This window comes from Lissotriton helveticus, chromosome 3_1, assembly GCF_964261635.1.
Source record: "Lissotriton helveticus chromosome 3_1, aLisHel1.1, whole genome shotgun sequence".
Taxonomy (NCBI): domain Eukaryota; kingdom Metazoa; phylum Chordata; class Amphibia; order Caudata; family Salamandridae; genus Lissotriton; species Lissotriton helveticus.
In genome coordinates, this window is record NC_136061.1 from 1,314,009,050 (window position 1) to 1,314,031,978 (window position 22,929).

General features: G+C 46.0%; 1 protein-coding gene across 6 annotated transcripts in view; it reads left to right on the plus strand.

The window, feature by feature from the left end:
• Positions 1-22,929, plus strand: part of PRDM10 (PR/SET domain 10) — a 1,331,210-nt gene that overhangs the window by 275,244 nt on the left and 1,033,037 nt on the right. For all 6 annotated transcript variants that reach the window (XM_078681965.1, XM_078681964.1, XM_078681969.1 and 3 more), the window contains one exon: positions 11,694-11,949. In XM_078681965.1, coding sequence (XP_078538091.1) covers positions 11,694-11,949 — 256 coding nt within the window. The remainder of the gene's footprint in view (positions 1-11,693; positions 11,950-22,929) is intronic.

Below are 22,929 nucleotides of genomic sequence, written 5' to 3' on the forward strand. Positions count from 1 at the left end.
ACCTGTGTCTTTACTGATGTCTCAGGTGTCTTCGCTACAATACCACACAAGACCTCCAATACTGCTCAAATAAATGTGACGAGCCACCACACTCCAGTGCCCGCCAAGATGCCAAAAATTCACTAGGAGTCTACAAATTCCCAGCAAGCCGAAGTCCGCAGTATGGTGGATGGGCTAGCCAACCGTTTTTGTAGTTCGTCCAGTGCAGGCTGCCTCACTGATGCGAGCGCTGGGATCCCAACTCCGGGTACCATTAAAGGCCCCAGGCCACTGAAGAGGCGGTAGAGATGTCTGCTACCACTGCGCAACAAGCGGCCCCCAACAGCAGGACTTTCAAGTATGACTGTCGGGCGCGTCAGCCTGCTCAGTTTTCCAGTGGGTCGTCAAGGCTCCCCAACCACGTCAGGCCAAGGCCTGCCCCACTCTGGGGTTCAATGCCAGGCCCCTTTTACAGCCAATTGGCCCGCTCCTGTCGATCAGCGAAAACGGAATCAGTCAGCTGTCCCAGGCCCCCAAGGCTCACTTTTTGCACCGGTTTCTGTGAGCCCTCACCCAGAGCTCCACAGCTCCAGTAGCGAACCCAAAGCAGCCAACTCACACATCCAGGGGGTGCCTGGGGACTGCCACTCCTCAAGGCCAAGCCAGGCCACTGTAACTCAGCCACTCATCTCCTCACCCAAAAGGGCGCTGCCACAGTTCAGGGTCCCCACCATTCATCACAATCAGTCAACCCTCGGCTCTGTTGCAGTTTTGTAGCCTCAATGAAATCTAAAAATGTTAGCGTGAGCCAGTCGCCCCTGTTTGGCCTTACTTTTGCAGCTACTCAGTCGGTTGAAGGCTTATTAGGAGGGCATTTTGGCTTTGCAGCCCTGGCAGTGAGCATTGCAGCACTGCCCAGATGTGCAAATCTAGCAGGTTGCAGACCTGGATCAACTGTGTCCTTGACAGCAGGTAAAGTGACGAGTCAGCCTTACTGGCTGGATGGGATGTCAATGGCTCAGGCCATGCTGCGGTTGGATACTTCTAGGCGCAACGGCTCAGGGCACACCCCACTAAGTGTCTTCGCATCGCTGCTCAGGTCACATCACATCACCAATGACAACTTTGGCTTAGCAGCCTAGCTGGCCCACATGTTTACATTCTGAATGGGAATTGCTGGACAGTCGGCAGCTCACCAATGCCGGAGTGCAGTGATCACTCTCTGTAGTCCTCCACTCCTGTAAACCAACCGCACCGGGGTCCGCTGACCCTCTCTCCTCCTGGACAGTTACTCTTCCTGTAGAGTTGGCAGGCTCTTTCCCTCTGTCAGCAGGCAGGCTGTTTTTTAGACATTCAGGACAGGTGGTCAGGTTTGCTGCATAGGACAAACTTCAGGCGCTATTCCCTCACCTCTGGAAGCTGACACTAGCTCTGGTTGCACATCTGTACTGGGAGTACTCCGTGGAGCACTCCCTTCCTAGGACAATGATATCTTGGTAGTGGAACAAGTTGGTTAGTGGTTCTCACTTTTATTACAGTCAAAGCAAACATATGACGTGGATCCACTAGCTACACTTTTATAATCAGTTTGGGGGTGGTTCTACTTCCTCTACTGGATGTTCACCAGATACAGCAATTTTGTGGAGATTGATATTTTTCACAGAAGGGTAGTCTCCAACCTGAAGCACCTACAACAGAGGTACCAAGAGGTGTGATCTTTCCACGATTGACTTAAATCAGCCACACTGAAGAGTAGTCAGGGTAAAGACAAAATATTGTCCTCACCTATCGGTTCCCTTTCACCTCAACCCAGGTCACGCAGCTACCAACTTCCATAATCGTATGAAAAGCATTGGAGATTGGATGAATGATAACTTAACTCAGGAAAAACGGAGATTCTTCTCTTTGGAACATCACATCCTTTCTGTCTTGTAGCTGGAGTGCCTTGCCAAAGCCCTTTGACAAAGTAAGGAATTTATGTGTAATCTTTGACAATCTACTGACTTTTAACAGCCAGGTCAATCAAATTGCCTCCCCTGTCCTTTAAATCATAAAAATAATTAAGAAAATTCTCCTATTTATACGTAACAGTCTCCAAAAGACAGTTATCACTGCATGAGTCTATCCAAATTAGACTGCGTTGTACACTAATATACAAATAAAGCTGCTAACCAAATTGCAAACACTGCAGAATGCGGCAGGACATCTGGTGTAGGCACTACCCAAACATCAATCAGCAACTTTTGCACTTAAGGAATCCGCACTGGTTACCAATAAAATAGAATTGCCTTTAAGGCCTTTTGTATCACCCTCCAGGAGCTGTGCAATATGGGACCAGATTATCTCTTTCAAAACTTCTCTTGGAGTATCCCCCCTATACCTCTCCCTTCATGGCTGTAAAAAATGTTGTAGTTCCTAAAGTTAAGAAATCTCATTGGGGAGGCAAGACATTCCTGGTTGCCACAGCTAAGTTGTAGAATTTCCTTCCTCTCGAATTGAAGGCACTGAATAATCCCCGCAGTTTAGAAAAGGCCTTCGGACATGGCTTTTTAATTAATAACTCAATTAATTCTTAAACTGAATAAGAAACAGACTTAATCTTAAATGGTTACCTAACAAGGCAGTCCAAGACACCCTCAAGTATACGAGTGCTCTGTAATACCAAATAACAACATAACATTGACCAATATAGACTACAATTTCTCTCTTCATTCCCACTATCAACAAAATGGCAGTGTAACAGGGAGAGCTCTTTGTTCAGTAAAAGGCTAATCCTCTTTGCCCACTTCAATTCAGGTCTCCTGACCGCAGCTTTAGGACTGTCAGCAATACACTTCTACTAACTGGAAAAACAATCTTGCCTCCATATTGTGCATTATGCTCTGCCAGAGACATACAAAATGGACCTCACCAGCCCTCCATTACACTGGTTCACTCATTCACACAGTGCATGTACAACGCGGCACGAATACAAATATGCCAAACATATACTTGGTATGTTAGCAATACAATATGGGTAAGCGCGTAGTTGCAGAACCTGCCCAAGTGGCCCAGTAGTCCTCCACTTCAATGACACTGGAAAACCAATAGGTGTCACCTATGCAAGAACTGTTGGCTTTGTTAATGTTTTTAGCCATGTTGTGCACAAGCATGGCTGCTGTTCAGCATGGCTAAATGTTAGTGGCGTAGAAGAGAATGGCGAGGAGTGGAGTATCATAGAGTGGAGTGAGTACAGTGGAATGACAGAGTGGAGTGGATTTGCGCACAGAGTGGTGGCGTGTCAAGGAGCAAGTAGAGTGGAGGGGCATAGAGTGGATTAGAGTGACTTAGAGTGACTTAGAGTGGAGTGGCATAATGTGTCGTAGAGTGGAGTGGTGAAAAGTGGAGTAAAATGACGTGGAGTGGCATAGAGAGAGTTCCGTACAGTGGAGTAGTGTCATAGTATAGACTGAAGTAGATTGTCATAGAGTGGAGTGGCACAGAATTGAGTAAAATGTTGTAAAGGGGAGTAGCATAGAGTGGAATATGGTGTTGAGGGAGTAAATTGGAGGGAATTTTTAATGGAGTACAGTGTCTTTGAGTGGACTAGAATGTCATAGGGTAGAGTGGAATGAAGTGATGTAGAGTGGCATAAAGTGGCGGAGAGGGAGTGGAGTGGAGTGGAGTGTTGTAGTGTAGAGTGGCCTACAATGTAGTAGATTGTGGTAGAGTGAAATGGCATAGATTGTCGTAGAGTGGAGTGGCATAGATTGTCGTAGAGTGGTGTGTGGAGTAGATTGCTGTAGAGTGGCGTGGCAAAGAGTGTTGTGGAGTGGCGTAGAGTAAAGTGTCATAGAGAATCGTAGAATGGAGTGGCATAAAGAGGAGTGGCATAGAGTGGAGCAATGGGCCATAGAGTAGAGTTGCGTAAAGTGCCGTAGCTGGAGTTGCATAGAGTGGAGCAGAGTGGTTTAGAATGGAGTAGAGTGTTGGAGAGTGGAGTGATGTAGTGTGTCGTAGAGTGGAGGGTCGTAAAGTTGAGCATTGAGCAGAGTGTCGCAGAATGGTGTGGTGTAGAGTTGAGTAAAGTGTCCTAGAGTGAGGTGGAGTAGCATGGAGTGGCGTAGCGTGGAGTGGTGCAAAGTGTTGTGTCACATTGTCTTAGGGTGAAGTAGCATACAGTGAAGTGGTGTGTCGTAAAGTGGAGCATGTGGTAGAGTGGTGTGGTTGGCGTGTCTTAGAGTGGAGTGGAGTGAAGTGCAGTGTCGTAGAGTGGCATGCTGTAGAGTAGAGGGCCATAGAGTGCAGTGTCATGAAGTGGCGTGTTGGAGAGTGGAGGGACATGGAGTGTCATAAAGTGAAGAAGTGTGTTGTGGAGTGGTTAGAGTGTAGTGACGTAGTGTGGAATATGCCTAGATAGGTAGCTCCCTAGCATTACACATTTTTAATTGTAATGACCATAATATTCAGACAGACATACAGTTTTACTGATAAAACTGTGGAAATGGCATCACCTAATGTATTGATTTGTTTTGATTGTCTTAAAAGATGTGTTCCCCCACATTTCATAATTACCACAAACTGTGCTTCATTTGTACTTTACTAATTCATATATATTCTGTTCCTCCAAACACGAGCAGAAGGACACGAATTGCTGTCGCCGCGATTTAGAGCGGATCCTGGGGATAATTGATTGAATCCCTCTAAAGAAAGAAACGGGTAGTTCTCATTTCGCAATTTAAAATACCCAAAGTAAAAGAGAAAACATCACATATTAAAGGGATATACGATATATGAATACCTGACAAGAAAAGGAGCACGTTAATAGGAGAGGAAGATGGGAGTTCAGTTTTAATAAAAAATGACATATCACGTATAAGGTTGCCAAAATGAAATATTTGGGAAATCTAACGGCAGTCCTCGAAGTTGACCTATCAGGGCCTGAAAAGAGTTTTTTTAAGATTATTGTTTTTAACTGTCCTGAGGAAGGTGGTGCGAAAGCAAAGATCCACCGAAACGCGTCAACAATAAACCTCTGTGGTTTTAACAATTTTTTTTACATTTTTTAATATGTTTGGAATTATGTGAAATTGTGAATTAAGTATTGTAATGTGTGACATTGCAGCAAATATGTTATTCCAGCATAAATATCCAATAAATTGTTGGTAATTAAGAAAGTAAATTTTCCAATTTACTGTAACTTTAAGAGATTTTTTTTTTATTTGTTTTAATAAAATTGTTTACAATGTACAATTGGTACAGTGAAACTGTAAAAAAAAAAAAAATTCTGAAATATCTCCACAGTTCATTTTCAGACATTTAAATTTTGTTCGGTGGTCGAAAACATCCTTTCGTTTTACAACCCCAGATTGTCAGCTAAATCATCTCACTTTGAAGTCAGAAAAGAAAAGTAAACACCAAGCTCCCTCGAAGACAGAGCCTGACATTTGACCTCTGTCTTTGAGTGCACAGCAAATGTGACAAGATGAGAACAAAACTTAAAGGCCTTTTTACACAAAGTGGGCATTGTGGAAGAATACAGTAAACAGGCCATACTCCTTGGGAGGGGCTAACTCAAGCTGGACATCCTAAAACAAATAGTCAGCAAAAAGCAACAGTGAGTTACAATACACATAGTCAATGGTAAGCATTGGGAGCAATGCATTCCGAGGGAAGTTATCAGAATGTCCCCAAGATGTGTCTGTTATGCTTTGACCTAAAACGGTCTGGAAACAATGAGAGATTCACAATACACAGTACCTTGCCACACTTGCTCTACATGCTAAACCCACACGATGGACAATAGTCCAGTGTGGGTAAAATGAGGGCACGCTTGTTGTGCCCCTTCAGGACGTAGGACGTGTACAGGAACTCACTCTTGTCTAGATTAATTAGAGACTAGAGCCAAAATAAACAAGTATTTGTAAAGCCAATAGTTGTCGCTTATGCAAGAGCTATTGGCTTTGCCAATATGTTTTAGCCATGCTGTACACCAGTGTGGCTGCTGTTCAGCGTGGCTAAAGGTAACAGGTAGGAACGGTCCTGTTTACCTGAAGATCTAAAGAGAGGGCAGTGTCCACTATCACACCCAGATTTTTCCCATGAGAGGCCGGGCAAGGGCACTCCCCAAGCGCGGACGGCCACCTCTCACTGGACCAGATTTCCTGATCCTTCCCAAAGATCAGGACCTCGGTCTTCTCTACGTTCAACCAGTAAATTCTCCACCATCCATTGGGAAACAGGCTCCATACAGGTCCTGAAGTTGAGGGCACAGTCCTTTACTGTATGAGTGATAGAGACCATTATTTGGGTGTCGTCCGTGTATGACAACACCTCCAGCCCAAATGATCTCACCACACTTGCAAGAGACCCATAAATGTTAAAAAGCGTGGGGCTTAAAGAGGAGCCCTGTGGAACCCCACAATGCAAGGGTGTGGGGGCAGAGAGGAACTGGCCCATCGTCACCCTCTGTTCTCTTTCGCAGAGAAAGGAGGCGAGGAGGTTCAGAGCTGGGCCCTCGACACCTATCTCTCCCAGTCTGGAAACCAGGGTATGGGGAGACAAGGTGTCGAAGGCTGCGGTGAGATCCAGCAGGATCAGAAGAGTGGTATGGCCAGAGTCAACCTGGGTGTGGATGTTATTAAGGACTGCCGTAAGGGCAGTCTCCGTGCTGAAGCCGTGTTAAGATCTGTCCAGAAGGTGGTGGTCCTTTAAATAAGTGCTGAGATGGAGATTTAAATGAGCCTTCAGCATCTTAGCAGGGGCAGGCAATAAGGAAATGGGCCGAAGGTTTTTCAAATCTCCCGAATCCAGGGAGGGTTTCTTTAAAAGAGGCTTAACGATTGCCGTCTTCCACGCGGAGGCAAAGACTCCCTCAGAGATGACCCGATTAATGACCTCCATAAGATTGGGAATGACAGCTTCCCGGCAGGCTTTAAACACCTTAAGAGGACAAGGGTCCAAGGGAGAGCCTGAGCTGACCCTATCAAGAAGCCTGTCCACCATCTCAGGTGACAGCCGGGGAAAGTTGAGAAGTCTCGGGTCGGCCCCCTAGGCAAATTCTCTCCTGGAGGGGAGGGGATTGGAAAGCCCGGACTGATAAAGGAATTAGCTGTTTCTAGTGAGACCTAAATCTCCGAGATTTGAGTATGGAAAAAGTTGGAGATTTTATCACAGTGGTCTTGGGATCCATCTATGGGGTCTGCTACCTGTGGGGAGGTTAAAGAGTCAATTATCTTAAAAAGATCCCTAGCGGAATTTAAAGAGGCTGTAACCCCAGAAAAATAGGATCTATTTTCTTCCAGGATGGCAGATTTATATACTTTCAGACAGTGCTTGTGACGCTCTTTCTCCAGGGGCTCTAAATGGGCACGCCACTGCCTCTCCTATTTTCGACACGCTTGTCTCAGCGTTCTGAGTCTATCTGAAAACCAGGGAGCAGACGGGCTTTTCCTAGCTGAGTAATGCCTCTTAAAAGGGGCAAGGGCGTCCATCGCTAGTGTAAGATTACGAGAAAGCTCCAAGGCCGCTGAATTGACATCAGGCTGATTAGAGAACTCCAACTTATTCAGGAAAGGCGAAAGAGTGTCATTGTTGTTATAAGAGTGCAATGTTAAGTGCAGTGGTGCAGAGTAGACTGACCAGTTCAGCGACGGAGAGTGCAGTCTTGCAGAGTGGAGTGGTGTAGAATGGAGTGGCATAGAGTGCAGTGGCAAAGAGAAGAGTGGTGCAAAAAGCAGTGGCATAGAATACAGTGGTGCAGAGTAGAACACAGTGCTGTAGCGTGCTGTGGCGTAGAGTTTAGTGGCGTAGAGTGCAGTGGTGCCAGTAGTTGGCATAGAGTACAGTTGCTTAGAGTGCATTGATTTTGAGAAAAGTGCTGTTAAGAGCATTGGGGTACAGAGCAGTGGTTTAGAGTTAATTGGCATAGAGGGCAGTGGGGTAAAGTGGTACAGAGTAGTGTGGAGTGACGCAGCATAGAGTGTAGTGCCCTGGAATGAGGCAGAGTGAAGTAGCGTGGTATAGAGTGCAGAGGCTTAGGGAGCAGTAGTGTAGAGTACATTGTTTCAGAGTAGTATGAAGTGTTGTAGAGTGGAGAGGTGCAAGGTAGAGTGGAGTGGTGTAAGATAGAGTGCAGTGGCATAGAGTGCAGCGGTATAGAGTAGAGTGGCTTAAAGTACAGTGGCATTGAATGACCCAGAGTGTAGTAGAGTGGAATAGAGTGCAGTGGCTTAGAGTACATTGTTTCAGAGTAAAGAGAGGTGCGTGGAGTGGTGCAAGGAAGAGAGAATTGGCAGGGTAGAGAGTAGTGGTGTACAGTGCATTGGCATAGAGTGCAGAGTTATAGAGTTGAGTAGTGTGGAGTGGCCTACACTGGAGTGGTGTAGAGTTTAGTGGCGAAGAGTGCAGCGGTGCATAGTAGTGTTGGGTACAGTGCACTAACATATAGTAGAGTGGTGTAGAGTGGAGAGGCATACAGTAAAGTGGTGTAGTAGATTAGAATGGCATATAGGGAAGTGGAATAAAGTACATTGGCATGGAGTGCAGTAGTAGAGTGGCAGAGAGGGCACTGCTGCAGAGTAAAGTGGCGTAGAATGCATTGATGTAGAGTTCAGTGGCGTAGAGTGTTGTAGAATAAAATGACATAGAATGAAATGGTTTAGAGTGGCGAAGAGTGCAGTGGTGTGGAGTGACACAGAGTGTAGTTGAGGGGAATAGAGTTCAGTGGCTTAGAGTACATTGTTTTAGAGTAGAGAGAAGTGAAGTGCAGTGGTGCAAGGTAGAGAGTAGTGGTGTACAGTGTATTGGCATTGAGTGCAGTGTTATAGAGTTGAGTAGCGTGGAGTGGTACAAAGTCGACTATAGTGGAGTGGCCTACACTTGAGTGGCAATGATTGCATTAGCATAGAGTGCAGTAGAGTGGCGTAGAGTAGAGTAGAGTGGTGCAGAGTAGAGTGTAGTGGCACAGGGAAGAGTAGGGGAGAGAACTCTATTGCAGAGTAAAGTGGCATAGAGTGCATTGGTGTAGAATGCAATGACGTAGAGCGTTGTAGAATAAAGTCACATAGAGCGAAATGGTGCAGAGTGGCGTAGCGTGCAGTGGCATAGAATAGAGTGTTGCAAAGTAGATTGTTTGAGACTGCAGTGTTATAGAGCAGAAGGGCGTAGAGTGAATTGGTGTAGACTACAGTGGTGTAGATTGGAGCACAGTAAAGTGGCGTAGATTGTATTAGTTTTGAGTAAAGTGGTGTAGAGTGCTGTGGCATAGAGGTCCCCACTGTAGAATATAGTGGCTTGGAGTGCAGGTTTCAGTGGCGTATAGTGCACTGGTGTAGAGTGGAATAGAGTGCAGTGCAATGGTTCAGAGTAGAGTGTAGTTGCATACAATGTATTAGCACTGGCGTAGTGTGCAGTAAAGTGGTGTGTAGTAGCGTGGTGCGGAGTAGAGTGCAGTACTGCAAAGAAGAGTGGCGTACAGTTTAGTGACAGTGCAGTGTTGCGGAGTAGGGCGGTGTAGGGTGAAGTAGCATAGAGCGGAGTGATGCATAGTAGAATGGAGATATGCAGGGTGTAGCTCAGTGATTTTGATTAGAGTGATGCACAGTGTAGTGGTGTAAAATAATAATAATAATAATAATAATAATATCCACATTTGTAAAGCGCACAATCACCCGTTAGGGTCTCTAGGCGCTGGGGGCCGTCGGGAAGATTAAGCCAGCTATTGCCCAGAGTCACATGGTGCTGGGCTAACCTGCCGCCGGTGCCGGGGATCGAACCGTGATCCCCAAATTCCGGAGTCAGTCGCCCTGGCCGCGGCGCCACACCTCTTCCTAAAATGCATTGGCATAGAGTAGTGCAGTGGCGTAGAGTGCAGTGTTGCAGAATATACTGATGTAGAGTGCAGTGGTGTATAATAGAGTGCATTGGCATGGAGGGCAATGGTATAGAGTGGTGTGGAGTGGAGTGGAGTGGAGTGGCGTAGCGAGCAGTGCCGTAAAGTATAGTGGTGTAGAGTGCATTGGCGTACAGAGCAATAATCCAGAGTAGAGTGTAGTGTCACGGAGCAAAGGGGCGCCAAGTGCAATGGGGCTTCGTAGATTGTTTTAGAGTAGAGTGGAGTGTTGCATGGTAGAGTACAGTGGCATAGAGTGCAGAGTAGATTAGAGTGGTGAAGAGTGGATTGACATAGACTGCACTGGAGTAGAGTGGAGTGGTATAGAGTACAGTGCAGTGGCATAGAGCACAGTGTTGCAGAGTAGGGTGGTATATAGTATAGTGGCGAAGATTGCAGTGGTGCATAGTAGAGTAATTTGGGGTGCAGTACATTGGCAAAGAATAGAGTGGTGTAGAGTGAAGTGACAGAGTGGAGTGGTACAGAATAGATTGTCGTAACACAGAGTGGAGTGGTGATTAGTGCAGTGGGGTAACGGTAAGTATGTATGGTGTGGTAGCACCCTGCCGTTACAGACAACACATCTTCAATTGAATTAAGTATTAAACATGCACATATATAGTTTTACTGATAAAAGTGTACAGTGCGCAAATGATAATGTGTGGAAATGTCATCACCTAATGTATTAATTTGTTTTGATTGTATTAAAATATTTGTTTCCACCACACTTCTGAATTACCAGAAAATGTGCTTCACTTGTGCTTTTCTGATTTTGATATATTCTGAAATATTGACACAGTTCATTTATAGACAGTTACGTTTTGTTGTGTGCTAGGAAAAGAAAATATTGTACAGCCTCCCTCAAGCACACCCCCAGTAGCTTGCATGATTGCCACATAAATCTTCTCACTTTGAAGTCAGAGAAAGAAAGGCAAACACCAGGCTCCCTTCAAGATAGTGCCTGAAATGTGATCTCTGTTGTTGAATGCATAGCAAATGTGACAAGAGAAGTACAAGATTTAAAGTCCTATTTACAAAAATCCAGTACTGGTGGAAGAATACAGTACATTGGGCTTGGAAGGGACTCAAGCTGCAGAGCCTAAAACAAATCGAGCTAACGAATAGAAATCAATCAAGTGTGAGTTACAAACCACAAAGCCAGTGGTATGCAATGGGAGGAATGCATTCCCAGGAAAGTTTACCAAATGTCCCTAAGATGATGTTGGCAAACCACGCAGTTGTGCTGAATGGTAAGCTTTGACCTAAAAACCAGAATACCGGATACTCCGGTTGTCGGGCACTCGGATAAGGGGAACACAGCTCTGTCGACCATGCAGGTTATATTCCCATCCCATACCAAATGTACAGGTTGCCCATAGATGGGAACACTACACAAAAGTGGAATTATAGATGTCTCTAATAAAGAATCTCGCTAACCATAACTTGGCAGCTTTCGTTGTGAGAACTTGCCCTTGAGAGTCCTAAAGTTCTGTAGTCTTGGGTTGAAAAATCTTCTGAAACTTGGTTCTTCAAGCTTAGCACAAATAATTGTAATATAGAGGGCTGCAACAAGCAATCCATACCTTGAAAGCACACAAAATGCCAGCGGTTTGTTTCTGTTCATTGAGCAAAGAGTGCACAAAAAGTGTAAAAATGCAGGTGAAGTAGCACAATCTTTCACAATTGGAATATTACACTCCGTTTACAGTTTGAGAATGAGTTGTAAGGTGTTGTGTGAATTGTTTTAAGGTCCTAGTATAAGAAGTTGATTTCCCTGTATGTTTAGAAGAAAGATAATTTTCTTCCTTAAAGATTCTCTTTAATGTTGTTTCTATTTGCCTAGGAATCTCTGTCGCTTGATGATCAAAGTTTACCTCCTATGGAGGGTGTAGACGGTGCTGCTCATCTGTCTTTGCAGAGCTCAATTGACAGGTCAGATCCAAAAGATGAAGAGGACGATGACGACGATGACGATGATGATGAGGATGACGATGATGATGATGATGATGATGACGACGACGAAGAGGATGATGACGACGATTCAGAATTGGATGAGTGGGAAGCTGACCCTCCTCGCCCCTTTGACCCAAATGACCTGTGTACGTACGACCCTTTACAATTGTTCTGGGATTTTTATAAATGCACCAGCCATAAACACTACTTGTATTTTTTTTCTGTCCACGGAGCGGCAGATCGCGCCAGATTTTGCTGCACAGACAAAAACAAATACAGCGAAATTCCCACTTTTTGTTTTCTACTACTGCCTTTCTATTAAATGGCAAGTAGGTCAAATGCAATGCTTCTACCTAGAATCAGAATTCTGGGTACCCTACACAGAGTTTCTCTGGGAATAGAAGACTGAATGAATAATCCTATTTTTTTTCGACACAAAAATGAGTGAAAAAGAGAAAGCGCTCCACAAACTCACTATTGGAAAAACCCTTAGTAGTTACATTTTTTAGGGCGGTTAACTACTCAGCTGTGTGTTGCATGCCATCAAGTGAGATTGTGTGATGCCTTAGAGTTGCATATAGGAAGGCAAGCAGATAGTAACTGGAATGGACAACCACACTTTCAACACAAGGAAAATTCACAAAATCAGCATTCAGGGTTCACACTTAATGGCCAGAAATCTTCAAGATCACCACGTTGGAGTCCTTGCACATGTTTTGCATTTACTACTGCTTGGACATACACAAAAAGGCTGTGATTCAATCTGTATATGTGGTCTGGAAAAACTAATATCATTTGAGACATTTACTGCTTTATAATAAACAATCTTCTCTGCATTAAAATCTAGGGGGCCCGGCTATGAAACCTAAAGATAAGCTTTCCCGGCTCAGGCTCGAGCCAGCCCCATTCCGGTGCCGAAAAGTCACCTTCGGCACTGAAGCACCAGACCAAAGATGTGCCGCGCCCTTCTTCGTCGACGCCAAAGACAGCCTCGACACTGAAGCCCTCGGCATCGAAACATACAAAGGACAAACATTCGGAACTGAAAAAAATCTTCAGAGCCGAAAATGGCTTCTGAGCCCAAAAAACCTCGGAGCCGAAAAAAGGCTCAGAGCCACAAACTCCTAAGGAGTCCAAGACCCCACACAAAACCTCAGAGACTGTCCAAAGAACATTCAGACTCAAAAGCTTCGGCACCCAAAAAATTAATTTTACCCACTTAGCCTGTACCTGATTTTTCGGATCCAAAACAAAAAAACTTTTTATTGACCCCGAGACTGGCAAAGTTGTCGCCAAACCTCCAAAAAAGAAGAAACTGGACACTTCAGAGGAATCTGAAATATCATTGAAACAAAAGGAGATGAGTACTAACACCACCCCATCTCCTTCTCCTCCTCCAGCTGATCCAAATCTTCTAATTTCTTGAGCACACTCCCCATAACATACTTTTTCACCTCAAACATCAGATACTGAGGATGATCAAACCGATGGGGTTGGGAATATAGATCCACATGGGGATGATGATGCACATGCCATCCCACACAACATAGACCCTTGGGATGACTACAACACAGATCCTGACCCACATAATGACCCGGACCTCATTCCATCTAGGCCATCACCCCCAGATGACAATATTGGGTTTGCGCAACTAATCAATAGGTCTGGCAATACCACGGGGTACAGTTACATTCTGATCCTTTGGAGGAATATTTTTTACTTGAAACCTTTGCACCCTCGCAAAAGTCCATGCACACCCTGCCATGTTAAAAGGCATGCTCAAACATGCCCCAGAAGATTTTAAGGACCCTTTCAGAGTCAGGATTCTTAACACCAGGGTAGATAAAAAGTATAAGCCAGCTCCCAATGACCCAATTTACATTAAAGGTCAGGTCCCTTTGGATTCTCCTGTGGTGTCTAATGCACACAAGAGGGCAAACTCGAAGAGTACAGGCGCCACCCCCCTCCTGATAAGGAGTCCAAACTAATAGAGGCATCTGGTAAACGTATTGCGTCACAGGCTGCAAATTATTGGCGAATTGACAATACCCAAGCTTTATTGGCCAGGTACGAAAGGGCTCACTATGATGAGCTTGAAAAGCTCATGCAACACCTTCCTGACCAGTACAAACAAAAAGCCAATGACCTTATTCAAGAGGGGAAACTGATCACAAGCACCTCAACTTAAATGTGCGCTTGACGCGGCTGATACCACATCTCCGCCATTAGCACTAGCGTTTTGTTGCGCAGGTACGCTTGGCTCCGAGTCTCCGGATTCAAAGGAGGTGCAATCGGCTATTCTAAATCAGCCCTTTGTTCCAGAGCATCTTTTCGGGCCCTCAGTTGACACATCTTTAGAAAAAATGAAAAAAGATACGGACACTGCTAAGTCCATGGGGGCCTTGCAATTCCCTTCCCCTAGAGGTTCTTTTCGCCGCTCCTTCTACAGAGCTGGCTCCAAAACCATTGACTCAGAACATCCCTCTTCTTCCTATAAGAGCCCCACTGAAACGTCCTCCACAGGATACTTTTGTGGAGGTTACAGAGGCAACAATGTTAAGGGTAGAGGTCACGTCAAAAATAACCGCAAACCCCTACCACCAAACAGTGACTTCCCTGCACTTCCCCACGATCATCCCACTCCTGTTGGGGGACGTCTCTCACAGTTCCTACCTGTCTGGAATTCAATCACAACATACAAGTGGGTAAGACAAATTATCCAGTATGGTTATTGCCTGGAACTCCCTTCTACTCCCCCAAATATTCCTCCCAGACAACGTCCAAAGTCCTCTAAACATCTGACATTTCTCAAACAAGAGGTTCCATCTCTATTACAAAAACATTCAATAGAACCAGTCACCTTGCCTCATCAAGGCACAGGGGTTTACTCCTTGTATTTTCTAATTCCCAAAAAAGGACGGCTCTCTCAGGCACATATTAGACCGCTAAACCTCTACATCCAGTCGGATCAGTTCCACATGGTCACTTTCCAACAGGTTCTCCCACTGCTTCAACAGGGTGACTTTCTCTCCACTCTGGATTTAAAGGACACCTACTTTCATATTACCTTTCACCTCGCTCACAGGAAATAGCTCAGGTTTGTGGTAGATAGTCAACACTACCACTTCAAGGTCCTCCCATTCGGAGTGACTACAGCACCCAGAGTCTTCACCAAGTGTCTCGCAGTATTTGCGGCCCACTTACGAAGACAGCACATTCATGTCTTCCCTTATCTGGACGACTGGCTCACAAAAGCCAAGTCACACAGCAGCTGTGTGCAACACCCACACAAAACAATATATGGTCACTCAGGTCATGTATGAGTCAGACAGTGGGTATCTGCATTGTTTTATTAAAGTAAAGTAAAGTAGCAGAGTTCAAGTGGGTATGATACGGAATAAGGTGATGGGGAAAGGAAAAAGAGTACTCTCAGCTGGGTCTTTAACAGTGTCAGTTTCCTCACTGGGCCCTTCCAGGAGAACTCCTTTCTCTCAGGCTCCTGGTTCCCCGGTATCCTGGTTCTTGGCCGTCCCAGAAGAAGAGGAGGGGTGGTTTAAGTCCCTCAAAATAAACAGACAGGGAAAAGGTCAGGTGCCTGTATGGCTAGCGTAATCTAAGGGTCAACCGTCACCTTCACCCAGGGTGCTTTCACTTCAGTGTTGCAGACTCTTTACCATGGGTAGCAATCACTTACTTTAGTGCCTTGTTTCGCCCACACCTCCGTAGTGCTCTTTATCCATGCACATGCATAAAAAATGCCCTCAAAACCCTAGTGATGCCCTTTCCTCCACCTTCCTATGGAAAAGAGGTTAAGAAACGGTACTTGCCTTAACCCATGGCCCTCCTGGGTCGTGGCTGGGGAAGTCACACCGCCCTGCTCCCCTTCTGGCCGGTTTGACTCGAGCGTAGTGCCTCCGGTCACTGTCCTGCTGCTCTCCGCTGACGTGCTCCCCTTGCAGGTCCTGCTCCGGTCCTCGCAGCCTCCTGCGTCCTCTGGTCTTGACAGTAGCCGTTCCTCCGTATTCTTCCTCGTTCCTGCCTCCTCGTGGTCGTCTGCCTCTTCCTCCTTTTCTCCTCTCTCCCAGCTGTGTTTTACTGCCCTTCCATACCGCGTTGCTTCCATTGTTGAAGCTGTAACGCTTACCCCCTTTTCCGGATGTCCTACACCCGCCACCATGTTGGAAATCCCGCCGGTGGACGCGGGATTACACTTCCCCCATGTATGGACAATCGGGCCATACAGACACTGGTCATCGAGACATTTCCTTTGGCCTTTCCGGGTGCATGGATGGTCTGAAAAGAAAAAGGTTGTAATGAGGAACCAGCGAAGCACCTTTGGATTTGTTTCTTTTTGAGTGGCAAGCCAAGTGAATGGAGCATGGTCTGTTATGAGGAATAAGGTCCGTCCTAACAAATAGTATTGCAAAGCTTCCATAGCCCATTTAATGGCCAAACATTCTTTTTTGATGGTCGCATAATGGACCTCCTAGGGGAACAGTTTTCGACTAAGGTACAGGACTGGTCAAAGATCTCCCTGTGTGTCTGGTTGTGACAACACAGCCCCTAATCCATGATCAGAGGTGTCGATTTGTAACACAAAAGGTTTTTCAAAGTTTGGACAAGTCAAGACGGGAGCCTCACACAACACTGATTTCAATTCCTAGAAGCTCACTTCTTGAGTATCTGTCCCAGTTACATTCTGACTAGGTTGTTTGGTGGTTAGTAAATCGGTAAGAGGACATGCTATCTCTGAAAATCGGGGAATGAATCGTCAATAGTAACCCACTAGACCCAGGAATGCTCGTACATCCTTCTTAGTTATCGGTTGGGGTATTCCCTGAATGGCTTCTTTCTTGTTATGTTGAGGATGAAGTGTTCCTGCCTGTATGGAGTATCCTAAATATTCTATATGATCCGTGCCTAGGGTTGTTTTCTTGGGATTCATAGGTAAATTGACCTGGTGACGGGGGGATAAGATATTCTGTAAATGTTTGTGTGTCTCCCAGTCCGAGCTATATACAGCTATGTCGTCAAGATAGGCTACCGCATATTGTTGATGAGGCCGTAATATCACATTCATCAACTTTTGAAAGGTAGCTTGGGCACCATGTAGGCCAAATGGCATTACTTTAAAATGATGCAACCCCGAGAGTGTGTAAAAGGCTGTTTTCTCGCTATCTACCGGGTTAAGAGGTGTCTGCCAATATCTCTTCGTGAGATCAATGGTGGACATTACCTGTGCTCCCCCCCAGTCTCTCAATTAACTCGTCCACTCTGAGCATGGGATAATTGTCAAATTTCGAATTGGCATTTAATTGGCGAAAGTCAATACATAATCTAAGGCTTCCATCCCATTTGGGTGCTAACATTACTGGAGAGCACCAATTGCTTTGGGAGGGCTCAATAATCGCAGCTTGTAACATTGCGTCTATTTCCTGCTCTACAGCTTGTCTTCTGGCTGCTGGAATACGATAGGGTCTCAACTTGATCACCTTTCCAGGTCTGTCTTAATAATGTGCGTGACCAGAGACGTTGTTTCAGGGGTGCTAGAACTTAGCCCTGGGATTCGGTCTAGTAGGTCATACAATTGACCTTTTTGGTCTGAGGTGAGAATTTCCCATGTGGGGTCTTTCTTCTGTGGTCTCTCTAAAACGTTGGATTGGGATCTCCATGCGCTTGTTGAGGGTAACATCATTAATACACACCGGTGCATCTCCCTTATGTGTAGCTGAATCTTCCCATCTCTTTAGGACATTGAAAAGGAATATTTGTCCCCTAGACCCTGTTCGGGGAAATGCTATCTGTATGTGACCGGTGTAACTTTCTCCAACACCTGATAAGAACTTTGCCAGGTTGCTAATAACTTCTTATCTGAGGATGGGAGAAGTAGCAATACTTTGTCGTTTTCTGTCAGTTCCCTCAAACTGGTACCTTTGTCGTAAAAGGCTTTCTGTTTTTGCTGGGCCTTTTCCTAGTTCTGATGGACTTCCTCCCACAGGTTATGTAGGAAAGTTTTTAGGGCAGTAGTGTACCCTGACAATGGTTTCCCTTCATCCTCCTCCTCAGTCCACTGCTCAGCTGCCATATCTAAAAGTGTACTAGGTCGTCGTCCAAATAGTAACTCAAAAGGACTGAACGCCGTAGACTTTTGTTCATGGGTCCTGATGATCGTAAACAACACCAGGGGAAGCTTACAGTTCCAGTCTTTTCCTGCATCATTTATAGATTTCCTGAAGATGGTTTTTAAGGTCCGGTTGTATCTCTCCACCAAACCGTCGATTTGTGGATGATAAACCGCCGTTCGGATCTGTCATACCCCTAGCAGAGTGCAGATTTCCTTTGTTAACCTGCACATGAAAGGTGTTCCCTGATCATTCAGCATTTCCAGTGGAAAACCAACTCTTGAGAAAAATCAGATCATTGCTTGAGCTACTGAGGCCATACTTGTCAGAGTTATTGCTTCAGGGTAGCGCGTAGCATAGTCTACTAGTACCAGTATATATTGATGTCCTCGGGTAGAGAAAAGTAATGGTCCTACCAAATCCATCCTTACTCGTTTGAAGGGAACATCAATTATAGGTAATAGCTGTAAGGGAGATCTTCTCTCTGTGGAGGGATTAACCAACTGACATCTAGGACAGGCTGCGTAAAACTTAGCTACCTCTTTATATATACCGGGCCAGTAGAATCTTTCTAACTTATACTTGAGAGTATGTTCCTGTTCAAAGTGACCACCCCCAGCTTGACTGTGTGCTATGTGCAATGCCTATTCTTGAAAAGCTAGAAGTACCAAAATCTGTTCGACCCGGTGGGGAGGTACGCCACTGAGTCTGCACTGAAGTCCTTTCCGTACACAAAAGTATGGTCCTACATTATCTGGGTCTTCCTCCTGGGCTTGAGTCTATGCCTGGGCCAACGTGCTGTTGTCCCTCTGTGATCTAAAATTCCCCGTCAGGGTCTGGTAGTCGTCTGGGGAAGAAAGGAGACAGTTAACAGGTAACAGACCTGTGGCTCTATACTCTGCTCGGTCTTTTCTTTTCTCTGCTCAGGTTTTAGGAACGTTAGTCTCCACCCTTAATATGTCTGAAGTGGCGAAGGGGGCTTCCTGCAACCATTCGGTGTCCTTATGTCTTTTGGTTATGTTGAGTAAGTACTCATCAAAACGAGGTAAATCGGTGCCCAATAGAACTTTCTCTGCTAATGCTGGCAGCGGTCCCACTTTTCGGACGTGAGGATCTCCTTCTATGTCAAGCACCACTTCAGCCAGAGGATACACTCGTACGTCTCCATGTACACAGGAGACTTGGATTTGTGCCTAATCTGAAACCTGATTGAGAGGTATTAATTCTTGGGACACGATTATGTGGTGACATCCTGTGTCTAATAGTGCATCCACAGACCGACCATTAAGTCGGATGGTGATTTTGTATCGCCCTGGGGTTTCTCAGGTGGCTAACACCCGAGCTCGGGACCATCCCACCTCCATGGGTTCTACTCTGTCTCCCTTTATTGGGAAATTCCTGGCAATGTGTCCCCACTCTGAACACCTGAAACACTGAGGACCCATTTGGGTTGGTATGGGATGTGAAGGTGGTTTACTTGCACTCCTATTTCCGCCTGGATTTCTCTGTTCCACTGTCTTAGGGTAGGTTCTTGGGGTAGGAAAGGAGTTTCTCAGGGGTGGTACTCTAAATTCCAGGGATCTATGATGGGTGCATGCTAACTCAACGGCTGTCTGTACTGTTAAGTGGGGATGTTGTTTTAGCCAGGACCTTGTTTTACTAGGTAAGGCATCTAAGTATTGTTCCAGGTAGACCTTGGCAATGACCTCTTCCATGGGCGCTGTACTAGGATGTAACCACCTTTCACTAAATCCCTGATGCGATAATAGAGAGCCCAAGGATTATCCCGTGTAGCCCATTTCTCTTTTCGAAACTTAGCTCTGTAATATTCTGTATCATGTCCCAGTATTTCCAGGATTGTCTTCTTGATTTCAGGATAGGGAGTGATTCCTGGGGGTTGGCAACTTGATTTGCTGCCTGTAACTCGCCTGACAGTAGAGGTGCAAATATATTGGCCCCATCTTTCCGAAGGCTAAGTAGCAGTTGTCGCTACTCTTTCAAAATGTGCAAAAAAATAGTCAGGGTCATCTCCTTCCTGAAACTTCTGTAACACTGAGCTAGGAACATTAGGATGTACCCTGGCAGTTGAAATAGCGTCCATCAACCTCAAAATGGCTGTGTCCTGCACTTGTTGATTGGTTGTCAGCAGGGTGGCTTGTTTCTTAAGAGCGGAATGAAAAGCCTCTCTCTCTTTCTGGGCGTTCTGGTTCTGCTGTTCTAGAACTAGCTGTAGATGCTTTTGGCCTTCTGCCAACTGGGTGACCATAGCCTCCATGGTAATGGGTTGAGTCATGATGAGTCTTTAATGACCGGTGATCCCACTTCTGACACCACTTGTGGTCATGTATGACTCTCAGACTGTGGGTATCTGCATTGTTTTATTAATGTAAAGTAGCAGAGTTCAAGTGAGTATGATACTGAATAAATGGATGTGGAAAGGAAAAAGAGTACTCTCAGCTGGGTCTTTAACAGTGTCTTTAGCAGGGGCAGTTTCCTCACTGGGCCCTTCCAGGAGAACTCCTTTCTCTCAGGCACCTGGTTCCCCGGTGTCCTGGTTCTTGGCCGTCCCAGAAGAAGAGGAGCGGTGGTTTAAGTCGCTCAAAATAAACAGACAGGGAAAAGGTTAGGTGCCTGTATGGCTAGCGTAATCTAAGGGTCAACCGTCACCTTCACCCCGGGTGCTTTCACTTCAGTGTTGCAGACTCTTTACCACGAGTAGCAATCACTTACTTTAGTGCCTTGTTTCGCCCACACCTCAGTTTTGCTCTGTGTCCATGCACATGCATATAAAGTGCCCTCAAAACTCTAGTGGTGCCCTTTGCTCTACCTTCCTAGGGAAAAGAGGTTAAGAAACGGTACTTGCCTTAATCCAAGGCCCTCCTGGGTCGTGGCTGGGGGAGTCACACCGCCCTGCTCTCCTTCTAGCCGGTTTGACTCTAGTGCCGCCGGGCGCTGTCCTGCTGCTCTCCGCTGACCTGCTTTCCTCGCAGCTCCTGCTCCTGTCCTCGCAGCCTCCTGTGTCCTCTGGTCTTGACTGTAGCTGTTCTTCCGTATTCTTCCTCGTTCCTGCCTCCTCGTGGTCCTCGGCGTCTTCCTCCTTTTCTCCTCTCTCCCGGCTGTGTCTTTCCGCCCTTCCACACCGCGTTGCTTCCGTTGTTGAAGCTGGAATGCTGACCCCCTCTTCCGGATGTCCTACTCCCGCCGCCATTTTGGAAATCCCGCCGGCGGACGCCGTGGGATTACACAATCCAACTGCTTTATGACTTGGGATTCACGATAAACCTCACCAAATCCCACCTCCAACCGTCCAGCATACAACAATATTCAGGAGCTACAATAGACACTTCAAAAGCTCTAGCATACCCCAACCCAGTCAGGATAAGCACCATACAAGCTCTAATAGCAAAATTTCAGCCTCAACACTCACTACCAGTGAGAGTGTTCATGCAGCTAATCGGGATGATGGCCTCTTGCATTCTGATCTTTCCTTATGCAAGACTCCAAATGCTTCCCTTACAGGAGTGTTTGGCACGTCAGTGGAACCAGGCTCAAGGTCAGCTAACAGATCTGGTGTTGGTAGACGACCGTACCCATCGCTCTCTGCAGTGGTGGAACACACAAAACCTTTCCAAAGGGCGGCCTTTCTCGACCCGGTTCCAGAAATAGTGCTAACAGATGCATCGCTCACCTGCTGGGAAGCTCATCTTCAAACCCATTCCATTCAGGGCATATGGACCCCTCAACAAAAACAATTCCACATAAATTACCTGGAATTGTTGGCAATCTTTCTAGCGTTAAAATGTTTTCAACTCCACCTCATAAGCAAAGCTGTCCTGATCCGCACAGACAACATGACAGCAAAGTATTACATACAAGCAAAGTATTACATACAAAAACAGGGTGTGGGACACTCTGCAGCCTTCACACGTAGCGCAAAGTATATGGAGATGGGCAATTCCTCAAAACAGATCTTCTTGCAAAACACCTTCCAGGAGCATACAATTAGATTGCAGATCTACTCAGTCGTCAAAGACAGCAGATCCATGAATGTAAACTTCATCCTCGAGTTCTGCTTCCATTCTTTCAAATGTGGGGCCACCCAGAAATAGACCTGTTCACCACACACCAAAACGCAAAATGCCCAAGCTTCGCATCCTGGTATCCACACCCATTGTCCAAAGACAATGCGCTATGGATGAACTAGTCAGACAAATTTGCTTACGCTTTTCAGCCTCTCCCGCTCTTTCCACTAATGGTTCGGAAGCTCAAACAGCCTTCCCTCACAATGATCCTGATTGCTCCAACATGGGCCCGACCGTCATGGTTCACAACCCTCTTGGAACTATCAGTAATTCCTCATCAACAGCTACGTCTCTCACCCAAGCTTCTCACTCAGAACCATGGAGAGATCAGGCATCCAGATCCCAGTCAACTCAACCTTGCGATCTGGCGTGTCTTCAGACTGAGGTGATACCTGGCAGCAGTAGGTTGCGATTGCTACACTATACATTTTTACATCGGCTATATCACACCCCAGCGAGATTGCACAGGCTCCATCTAAGGGACGATGATAGATGCTTCCGATGTAGACGGGGTCCAGCTGATTTCATACATTTGGCATGGGACTGCCCCCAAGTGGCCGCTTACTGGGGGGAGGTCTTTGCGGAACTAGCCAAGATGCTGGGAATTTCCATTGAGCCGACTCCCGTCAGGGCTCTGCTGGGTCTGGTTGCTGATATAAAAACACCGCACCGCAAATTCCTGGTAATGGGCATACTTCTGGCTTGAAGACAGGTGGCCTGCAAGTGGGGCAGGGGCAGAGCGCCTAAATTTAAGGCATTGATAAATGACATGTCCACTTGGCAGGAGCATTTACATGCATATGCAGAACAATTGCCATTGAGGTCCCGACCCAGGGATATTTGGGGCCCCCTGCGGTCTTATCTATTTGGCCAACACACTCAGGAGGAACATGATGGAATCAGAGCTGAGGCTGTGTTAGAG